Source organism: Acanthisitta chloris, unplaced genomic scaffold (assembly GCF_000695815.1).
Source record: "Acanthisitta chloris isolate BGI_N310 unplaced genomic scaffold, ASM69581v1 scaffold2362, whole genome shotgun sequence".
Lineage (NCBI taxonomy): Eukaryota > Metazoa > Chordata > Aves > Passeriformes > Acanthisittidae > Acanthisitta > Acanthisitta chloris.
The window spans coordinates 1-10,889 of record NW_008658604.1 but is presented as its reverse complement, the minus strand read 5'-3'; the positions used below and the strand labels follow the sequence as shown (position 1 = coordinate 10,889).

General features: G+C 41.1%; 1 protein-coding gene across 1 annotated transcript in view; it reads left to right on the top strand.

Annotated features, from left to right (window-relative positions):
- The window catches only part of SORCS3 (sortilin-related VPS10 domain containing receptor 3), a 92,124-nt gene extending 81,320 nt beyond the window's left edge, over window positions 1-10,804 (top strand). The window contains exons 18-23 of the mRNA XM_009085151.1: window positions 258-370; window positions 2,174-2,305; window positions 4,218-4,317; window positions 6,388-6,493; window positions 9,998-10,158; window positions 10,740-10,804. Coding sequence (XP_009083399.1) covers window positions 258-370; window positions 2,174-2,305; window positions 4,218-4,317; window positions 6,388-6,493; window positions 9,998-10,158; window positions 10,740-10,804 — 677 coding nt within the window. The remainder of the gene's footprint in view (window positions 1-257; window positions 371-2,173; window positions 2,306-4,217; window positions 4,318-6,387; window positions 6,494-9,997; window positions 10,159-10,739) is intronic.
- Window positions 10,805-10,889: the final 85 nt, after the last annotated feature.

Here is a 10,889-nt window from a genome sequence, read left to right as displayed (position 1 = left end):
TTCCTGCTTCTATTTCTTTAGGATAAGCCAGAAGTTGACATTAGGGCAAATGTCCTTTCTAAGAGCCATTAAAAGAATTCTCTCCTTGCTAGCTTTCTGTCCTGCTTAGTGTAAACCAGTCTTTTATTTGTCTTTCAGACTTTTCTCTCTCTCTTGCTTTAAGATAATGATGGTCTTCCTGTTGTCTTCTGCACCCTTTTCTGTACCCTGAACACTGCCCTTTTAATCTTCTTGTAAATACTGTTTTCCTATTTCAGAGTATTTCCAATCTCAGCTCCTGTCATTTTCTCCCAACTTGGACTATCATAACCCTGACATCCCTGAATGGAGACAGGACATTGGCAAAGTCATCAAGAGAGCACTGGCACAGGTGAGCATCTGTTTCCTTTTCTACATTAACATTGACTAGGCTGTTAAAACATGCACTTTTTTTGACATGCTAGTTTAAAAGAATGGGAAAAGACAGAAGTAATGAAGCTATCATTAAAAATCAATAAAAAGCTTCTTAATATGCTGAATCTTTTTACAGAGGCAAACTATGTTGCTAATTTTGTGGAAATATTACAATTGCTTTTACTAATATTTCTGTGGTGCTTTTTAGCTTTTAATATCCCTGAGGATTTTGCAAATCTAGATTGTAATATTATCATTATTATTCTTCTTTTGCCAAATTGATATGACACTATCTACTATTTTTTACTCCAAACATTTGGTTAGTGGTACTGTGTTGTTAAACAGCTGATCCCCTGAAGACAGACATTGTAGTATGCTGGATGCATGAGGAAGATATTTTTATCTCTCAGTCAGGAGTTCCACATGCAGCTAAGTGTAGCAACTGTTGAACATTATAAAGTTCTACTCCCTTTCCAACTGGGGCATAAAATGAAGATTCAGAAGGGAAATAAACTTACCTTTAAAATACAGGATAAAAAGAGACTTTTGTGGGTGGAAGATACTGAATCTTCCTTTGGGATTAATTAGAGTATGTAAACTAGTACTCATATTCTTGCAGGAAAGGAGACAGAATAATTTATGATATCAAATAGTCAGGGACTTTGGTTTTGTGTGAAATCAGGAGATAGATTTAAACAAGCTTTTGTGTTTTTGCATTTTGCCAAAAATGTATCTTGCTGCTTTTTTTTTACTTCAGCTACAGCTGTTCTTAGAAATGGAGGCTGATTATTTTTACTGGGGAAGTACATCCCTGCTCAGCTTTTTTCATCTGCAGCCCACTCAAAATTCACAGTTTATAAGAGTTTCCTTGATTGTTTTTCCATCCTGAGAAAACTCTAAGTTCATTTTTTTTAAACTATTGGTCCCTTTTAATGTATTCAGAGTCAAGCTTGCAGAAAAAATAAATTCATGAAGTTGTAACTATGAGTGGTTACAGACAACATAGAAACCTTGTAGAAGTTCTTGCTTGTATAGCCCACCAGGAATGGGCTGTGCTGTTGATGCATTTCAGCTTGGGAATGAGGCCATGGATCTTACGTGGGGTAGGATCAGGGTGTTAATGGAGTTAGGCTCATGTAGTGGACCATTTCTGGTGGAAGGGAGGCTTCCTGCCCTATTGAGAATGCTCAGCTGGGAGAGAGGGGAGGTGGGCAGGTCATGCTGAGGGCAGTTGTGAGAGTCAGGTGTGGAACTGACTCTTGGTTCAGTAAACTGAGTGGTTCCTAGCACAGCCCTCCTGATCAGCCCCAGTAGTAAAAAGTCTCCCACTGGTGACATTGTTACTGATGTGTGACAAATGTGGATCCCTATAACCTTACAATACAAAGTGACTGCAGGCAATTTTCTTCATATGTCTTTGTTAGTTGAATCCTTATTAGCTCAGAGCCACTCTCTGGATCTGACTTTGGGTCATTCTTTTGTTGCAAGAAGGACTATATGGAAAATTCAGATGTGGAGATGTGCTAGGTTTGGACTTGGGTTGAGATCTTTGGGTCTGGGGTGTTGTCAAATCTACATTTACTTTTAGAAAGGAAGTATGGTGTATCTTTAGCAGAACTTCAATTTCTGACCCACTAAATGGGCAGAACAGCTCATTAGGACCACAACACCTACAATGGAACTGGCAAATAATGATTTGATGGGAGCACCATTTCTCATAGTGAATGGAAACATGAGTACAAAATACCAGCTAGAGACCTTCTTTTTACTTTTCTTTTAGGTGACTGGTATCCCTGATGAACAGATCTTGGTAGCTGTGTTTCCTGGGCTGCCTACTTCTGCTGAACTCTTCATACTGCCCCATAAAAACACAACAGAGAGGAGGAAAAGCAGTGAGGCTGATCTGGAGCAAGTAAGGAAAGAAGGATTCATGGAACACTTATTCCTGTCATGTCATCTGCAGATGGATCCCTTAAGTTGTGCAACATCGGAAATACTTACAATAAGTGTGGTGTAAACGGATGAGCCTGGGACTGTGGCAGTATAGTTTATGGCATTAAAGAAAATGATTTTCAGAGGAAACCCAGGATTTTCTAATACCTCACTGAGATATGTCACAGTCTAACACCAGCGGAGATTCTTCCTAAATCAGTGGTGTGTCCTTATTACAGTAGTTATGTCCAAAGGAACCTTGAATATGTACTCCCTCTACTCCCTGGAGGAATGCTAATAGACAGAGGCCAAAGCAGCAAGATAATATACTGAGGTTTACTAAAAATAAATCAGGCTCTTCAGCTCGTATATCACTGCAACAAGACCTCTTTTTTTTTTTTTTTTTTTCTGCAGCAGTGAATGGCCTGTGCAAACTATATTTGGAAGTTACAATATCCATCCATTTAGATAAATAGGTAATTACAGTGATGAATAGGAACAGTGATATGTAGGCAAGGAAAGAGCTAGGAACAACAGCACTAGTCTGCTGAAGCTTTTGCATTAGAATTACCAAGTGATTAAATCAGGTCTATAAAGGCAAAGGAGTGAAGTACTGCTGGAAAGCCTGCTTAGCTCCAGCTAGTCTTCTTGCACACAGCATTTTTACTGTCTGAAAGTTATGTGTGAGCCCATTGCCAAGTAACTCTTGGAAGAGTAACTTCTCTGTGATCAAACATTAAATAATTCAGAGGACTGCTGGATTCAGTGGAAGTTCTTGTCACCCACTGAGTAAAAAGTCAGATTCTGCAGTGTAGTACCTTTGTCCTAGAAAGTGAGCACAGTTGGCCTCTTAAATTTATGGTGGTCAGTGTGCAGAAGATACGCATTGAGGTGGGAAGGTTTGAAAGGCTTTTTGGAGGGGTATTCTTGGAGTCAATTCTATCCTCTCCAGTAGGATCTACCAGTATTAGAACTCCTTCCGAACAAGGCTGTTGTGTCAATATTCCATCAATCAATATTATACTGACCTCTCAATTAGGTTTCTGACTAGCTGAGCATGAGGCCTGAAGCTCTAGTGCTTTGATTGTATTTGATAATCTGTTCAGTTGAACTTTGACACCTGTCTTTGGCTTCTGCTTGAGGAGCTCTGCCCTGGAGAGTAGATCATCAGAAGTACTCAATAGCTCTGCCATGTCCACCAGAACTACTCTGTGGGGATCAGGCATTAACAAACTCCAGCTCCACTGTGGTGTGCCAGTATGTGCTCTGAGGAAACCAAACAGTGCATCATAGCCGGGTTGCTGATCTCCCAGCTCAGCAACTCCAGTAAACCCGGGTCCAAGGCTCCTCTTCTAAGTGAAGGAGAAATATGGCAAATTTTCTATGAATCTTAAAATCTGGATTGTCTCATTCCAAATTGTCTATTTAAAGAGAAACTACATGACTCAGATCAATGTGAATGAAGAAGTGCAAGTCTGAACCACCTTAGTTCCATTATCCACCAATGGAAGGCAAATATGTCAGTGATTTCTAAGTGCATTTGATCAGACTTGCAAGGTATTGTGGACAGTGAAAAGATCCTTTGTTATTTTCCCTCCTCCTGTAGCCCCCCCCCCCAAAAAAGAAAAAAACTTGCTAATTTTCTTGGTTTGCTTCCTAGGAGAGATCTAATAACATACTGTGTAAGTCTCAAAAGTCCTACAGGGAGACTTGCATGCAATAGCACCCAGTTTCTTCTAAAGCACACATATATTTCTCTCCACTTCCTCAGTCCTTCCTGAAGCCAGTAAGAGATGTTAGGCACCATTCATAGGCTGTGTGTATTCCTGAACGTTCTCCATACCTTGCTATCTTCTATATTGTAACTATTGTATCTCTTCTTATTTCATCAGGTGGTAGAAATCCTTTTTAATGCTCTCAATCAGAACCTGGTCCAGTTTGAACTGAAGCCTGGTGTTGAAGTCGTTGTCTATGTTACTCAGTTAACATTAGGTGAGTGTGGAGTCAAACCCATGGCTGTGGTTCTCTTGAAGCTTCAGACAACTCCAGGAGAACCAGTCTACATCAGAGCACTCACAGTTTGCTTTGTGCTACTGGGATACACAGGACATATTGTGACATTGTGGTAGAAGCAAGTGTTTTAAAAAAAAATCCATCAGGGACATCTTCATGCTCCAGTTTGTGCAAGTATAAAAAGTATGTTCTAAGAGTTCCCTATGGCTTAATTAACTAGTTCACTGGTGTTTTTCAAGTGTTTTAGAAAATCAGGTGAATGGTGCCTATTAAGCCCTCATTGGGCACATGGATTCCAGTGTGGGTATTACTAACTTTCATGGATATTGGATCAGATCCTTGTTGCTGTTATGACTAGCTAAGAAGCTTTAAAGGGGCAAAGTACTCATAAAAAGAATATCTAGGCCTCCTAAAGGGAATATGTGCCTGAATATTGACTTCTACAAATTAGAACTATTTAAATTTCAACACTACATATCTCCATTTTTGCACAGAGTAATGAAGAGTCACTTAAAGCTTCATCGCCCCATTTGCTTTAAATCACCCTAGTGTGAAGCTGTCAGCTACTGCTGAGAATTTCAGCTAGCCTAGGGTGAAGCTATCAGCTGTTGATGAGACAGTGATGGCTACAAAGGAGGTGATGAATTTATTTTTGCCCTTGCTTTTTATGACTGGCCTTGCAATTTTCTGACATGTTGGATCTTGTGCAAGTGCCATTGCTGATAGCCTCTCTGAAGGATTGGGATTCACATCCCATGACAATATGCTTCAGCTTCTTTTTAGATGAGACTCTCAGACAAGAACTGGGCTAAACCAAGGCTCATGGCCTTTCCTAGGAGTAATACCCTTTTACCCTCGTTCTCTAACTGCTGTTTGGAGATAAGAGTCAGATGTTAATAGGCATAGGTTGGAATTAATTAATTTACAAAACTAGGAATGGGATACAAATATTTGCAGTGTCCAGTTTCAGAATGTCGCTTTGTTCTAGCAGGATACTCTATTTAACATACACTGTGCAATTATTTTGTACTCCCTCCAGTGTGGGTGCTGCACTTCTTTCAGGACCATTGCCATAGTATTTTGACTCGGATGAAATGACAGTCTTGTCCACAAGAGTCCGAAGTAATAGTAGCAGAGTACTGGTAGAATCAGACTGTTATGTGTGAAAATTTGGCAATGAAATCAGAAGTGACTGTTTACATGGCTTTGTCCCCATCTTCAGGGTGACAGGAAAAGAATAGAGAACAGTAAAACACCGAAACCAAATATTTATGCAGAATGAGAAACACTCAACTGCTACTTATAATCATTTGCACATCATTAGAGGCTTCTCATCAGACACTTGATTCCTAGCACAGTACTCAGGCCATTAAGATGGTGTGTGGGAATAGCTGCATAAACAAGGTCTAGGAATATACTGCATTTAGCTCATCCAAAATGTCAAGGACAGCTGGATCAAATCTCCAAAATGTTACAATGTAGTGGGTGCTTGGGTCCAGGATTATTGCTTTGTGCTCCTCCATGTTATGAAAAGTGACTCAATTTAACAATTTCTAAGGTCCTATTACAGGGATGAACCTTGAGACTTCTCACAAGACTAGATCCCTGTCGCATGTGAGACAAACATATGTCCTTGGAAGATGGGAGTCATGCTGTTCATTGGTGCTCTGGGGTAGCTTCTCCAAAGGGGAATAGGCATGCATTAAGCCATGCTTCATAAAATTCATTTCCACTCCAGTCCTTGGAAAAGCCTGAAAATAATAGCCCAGTGTGTTAACACAGGAGTGATCAGGCATTCAGCTAAGCATGGCTTGCTGTGCCTTTTCACTCAGAGATGTTAGACTGCACTGTCTTGAAAAAGAGGCTTAACTTTTGAAGGACAAGAGAGTCAATTTGTTTCCTACTGATTGGTCTTGCTGAAAACAGCATGCACCATGCAGTGGTGATAAAGTAGATGTGACAAAGACAGAGCTGAGCTCAACTGTCTGGTAGTTAACGTGTTCACTTGTAATGTCCTGCAAATGTAATACTCTGCCTTTCCCCCTGCAGCACCCCTTGTTGATTCCAGCTCGAGTCACAGCAGTTCAGCAATGCTGATGTTGTTGTCTGTGGTCTTTGTAGGCTTGGCTGTTTTTTTAATCTACAAATTCAAGAGGTAAGTTGAAAAACTTTGGGATGGGAGGAGGAGACACTGGGTGGTTTACAGGAAATCTAGGCAGAGCTGTGCCTGAATTGCAAATGTAAACCAAGTTATGCTGGCTGAAGGCTTAGAACAGTATAGTTGCCTTTTCTGATACTTAGAGAGAAAACTATCTTCGGCCCTTTCACCACAAATTCAGTGCTCCAAAAGCTCAGCAGGAGCTCAGAAATCAAGCTGTAGCCTGCTTCAGCAGATGTGTTCAAACCACAGACCAGAAATGAGAACCCTCTGTGCTCAGTGAGTACTGAGATACAACGGGGACATAGTAAAAAAAACCACATAGTGGATGACTTCACACAGTGTATATCCACCTGGCCAGCTGCCTTAGTGCAGCAGCATCTCATTTGTGTCTTGCAAAGTGAATAGGTTAGTCTTGCAAAGAAACAGTTGTGATTATGTTAAAGGTGGGAGACTCAAAGCCAGAAAATATTGTGTAAAGCATGAAAATGCCTTTGGGAATCTGTGCTGAGATTTACTTTGACAGATGTTAATATAAACCTTTTGCTTCCAGACAGCAGGCAGGACCAGGTTGGCCTGTGGCATTTGGCTGCTGCAAGCTGTGAAACAAAATATGTGATAAGAATGGCCTGTTTGCTGAAGGGTTGCTTTATGAGAATATATTTTAGGCAGATGGAGCTCCTTAGGAGGAACCTTGCATTCAGGACAGTACTTACTGTATAAAATGGTCTGTGTGCCAAGTGGCAAAATATTGTATTAGAAGCATACTCTGTGTCTGACTTAAAATAAAGAACAACAAATCAAACTTCCTGGACATAGTAGTTCCTCCAGATGGAGAAGCTAGAGCTCTTCCTGTCCAGAGTCCAGCTATATGTTTCTCTCTCCAGATTTTCTGCAGCCCAGGATAAGGCTAGTGCTCTCTAATGATGTTTGTGTGATACAAACAGTATTAAAAATAAAATGGTAGGACAAGCATGTATTCTAGTCTCAGGTTTAATGTTTCCCTCATTTCTAACCTCTTGCATTAACCATTGTCAAAATCAGTGAGTGGCACAGCTTCTAGTGCTTGATCCTGTGCACATTGAAACCTGTTACCAAGCTCCCATTGACTTCAGTGGCCCAGGACTATTTCCAGAGAATGCATTTGTGTGCATCTGTCCCAAAGAGGACAAATCCAGATTCAACTGACAAAGTTTAGGGTTAAGTAAGATACACAGAGTGTCCTCAACTTGATTTTTCAGAACGGAAAGCAACTTTTCAGCTCTGTCTAAAACCTCTGGCTCACTGGACCAGAAGTGAGAGCATACAATAATTGTTAATAGAAAAAAGGGGGCAAAACCAAAAGCTTTCCTCTACCTCTCAGCAATGCACATGTCCATTAGCAATGTGTACTTTTTTGATTGATGGTAATCCCAGTGTAGCTACAGAAGTACTGCTTACAGGGGAAGGTTGTGGGGAGACCATAGGCCTGCATGAATTCTACAACTTCATAGATTTGGTGCTTTGCTGGTTTGCACACAGACTTCTTATTATGAGTCCATCAATTTATAGACCCAGCAGGCATGTTAAACACTGCTGCCAGAGAGATGCTTGTTGAGGAGGTCGAGGTGGAAAAGGAAGGAAGAGGGAAAAGTATGGAATTAAACTGTAGAAACGTTGTTTCTTTGCTGGGAGACTGAGCATCTAGCAGGTCAATACTATGTGCGTACGAGTGGTGAGCAGCGTTGAGGCAATGGGGCAGTCAGTGTGTGTGTCCTGGGACAGGAGTGCAGGAGTGTGTATGCCTGTGTATGTGCTCAGAGTCTTGCAGTGGGATGTTGTGGCCGCCTGTGTCTGTGCTGGGAGGCACAGTAGGAATAGATATATGTGTATAGATGCACATATGTACAGCCATCTCAGCTTCTGTTTTTTTCTCTAACTGTCTGAAGTATCTGGAGGCTCTCTGCCTCACAGTTCTAAAGAGCTTTTCTCACCTTTCCACTCAAAGCTCAGAAGATGATCACTTCTCTGCCATTGCATTGGCTGGAAGCAAAACTAAGTCTTCCAGTATCTCCAGGTGTGTTCTCTCCATGTCCACATCTTGACACATCTCCCGATGTTTTCTGGGCACATAAATCCTATGGGAATGGGTTTGTTCTCTTTCGTTCCCTGTGTAGTGCTTATGCCTTCTAGTGGTATATAAGGCATTAGAAAGGGAGAAGATCATGAGATTTGGTAACTGCTGCTAAACCTCCCAGATACGTCCTGGCTTTCTGCTGGTAAACAGCAGAATGCCAAATCAAGCCAATAGCCCCACCTGTTTCAGGCCAGAACTTCACTGAAGTAAAATCGGCATAGATCTATTGAATTCAAGAGTGTTGAGACAACTTCTGCTGCTTTCAGTCTCTGACATGTCCAACATCAGACAGATCAGCATAAAGATATAGCATTTTATGTAACTTCTTTTGAACACATCTTTCTCTCTCCTGTGTGCTTTAAGAAACTGAAAGTATTCTCCAAATTTTTCTTGTTTGAGCAGTGTGGACTGCATGGCACAGAGTCCTTCTAAGGTTGTTAGAAGAAACAGTCACCTTCCAACAGACAACTACACACAGTTCCAACCTAGCAACCCCCACAATGCTTAACACATTCCTTTTCACTTCTCTCATTTTAAACTTGCTTTCCTCTGGGGATTGCTATGTAACTATCTCTCTAGGCCTATATAACTATCTGTCTAACTAGCTGACTTCCAAGGATACCATTCTAGCAGTTCAGGTTAACTTCACTTGGAAGAAGAAAGGAGAAATAATCCCTTCTGTTTCTTGGCTTCCTGAGCTACAAGGGAAAACAAGTCCTTGCAAACTTGAATTATCCATAGCACAACAAACTGGTTTTTGCAATGAACTGGTAACAAATCAACTTTGGATGAGTGTTATGAGGTCCATATCCTTTCTGTACTCTGGGGCAGGACCAATTCTTTATAACTCTTTCTGATGTGGCAATTCCTACTGAATCAGTGTGGGCCTGTCAATGGCAACAAGACTGGCAATTTTTTTTTCAGTTGATAGTAGTACTCAAATTGATTTTTACTTTTGGTTTCCAGTGCACCTCTCATCATATAATAAATATTGAGAGAGCTGGCTGCTGCAGCTGATTTTACTTAGCTGATTGCTGCTCTCTGAGCTGAGTGCAGTGCCCACTTGTGTGCATGACTTCTCATTTAAAAGAGCAAGACCAGAACATTTAGGTTTATGGCTGCAGGAGCCTTTGTGCATGGGATATGGAAGTGGTGGCCTGAGATCTGGGGTAGCTTTGGGCTGGTATTGGAATTACTGGATGCTAATGGCAGTTTCAGAGCTGAGCATCACTGTGATGCTTTCACCATTCTGAGAGCTCATACTTTACATCACTGCCAGTGCTGCATTTCTGGGATTGATCTGTTTAGTTTGTCTGATTAATCAATGAAATGCTGAGGATCCCTGTGTTACAAAATAAAACCTCTTGTTTTCCATTCCTGTGCAGGAAAATCCCTTGGATTAACATCTATGCCCAAGTTCAGCATGATAAGGAGCAGGAAATGATTGGCTCTGTCAGCCAAAGTGAAAATGCCCCCAAAATCACTCTGAGTGAGTTCACAGACCCTGAGGAGCTGATGGACAAAGAGCTGGACACGCGGGTGATGGGTGAGAGACAAACCTCGGCTCGGTTTTGTTTCACAGTCTAGGGGAGGATGTTGGTCATTGGGGTCTTAGGAGAGGCAGTGACTGTAACCAGAAATAGAGCCTGAAGCACTGAGATAGGGAGTGAATCTCTGCAACATGATTAACAGGGAGTTTTTTCTTACAGCTTTTAAGCTTTTCCAACAGTGTTTAATAGCCAGGGTAGGAACCTGGAGTCAACAATAGGTATTCAGGGGTTAATAACAGGTGTGGCTCACAACTATGCCTCTCCTGTGGAGGAGTACCAAATTCCCTGAACCCTCAGAAGAATCAGCTGAGCCAAACTTACACTGTTGGTGTGCTATGATTACAAGAAAATGTGTCCCTAATAGCTTAATGAGTTTTCTGCTGGTCAAGTGAACTGTAGTAATGAGTTTTCTGCATGCTCCCTGCTTATTGCAAATACAAAAAAGGATGTGTTACTTTTAAGCACCTTTTCTGTCTTTAAACTTACACAAGCACATCCTAAGAAGGAGTGAGAAGCAATATAGACCAAGCTGTTGAAGTCACTGCACTGACTCTCTTCTCCATTTTCTCCTCCACAGGAAGCATCTCAACAATTGCCAACAGTGAAAGCACAAAGGAAATCCCCAACTGCACTAGTGTTTAATACTGAGAATCCACTTGGTCTACAACATTTCTGACTTTTTATTTGTAATTATTATTGTTATAATTATTATTATTATTATTATTAT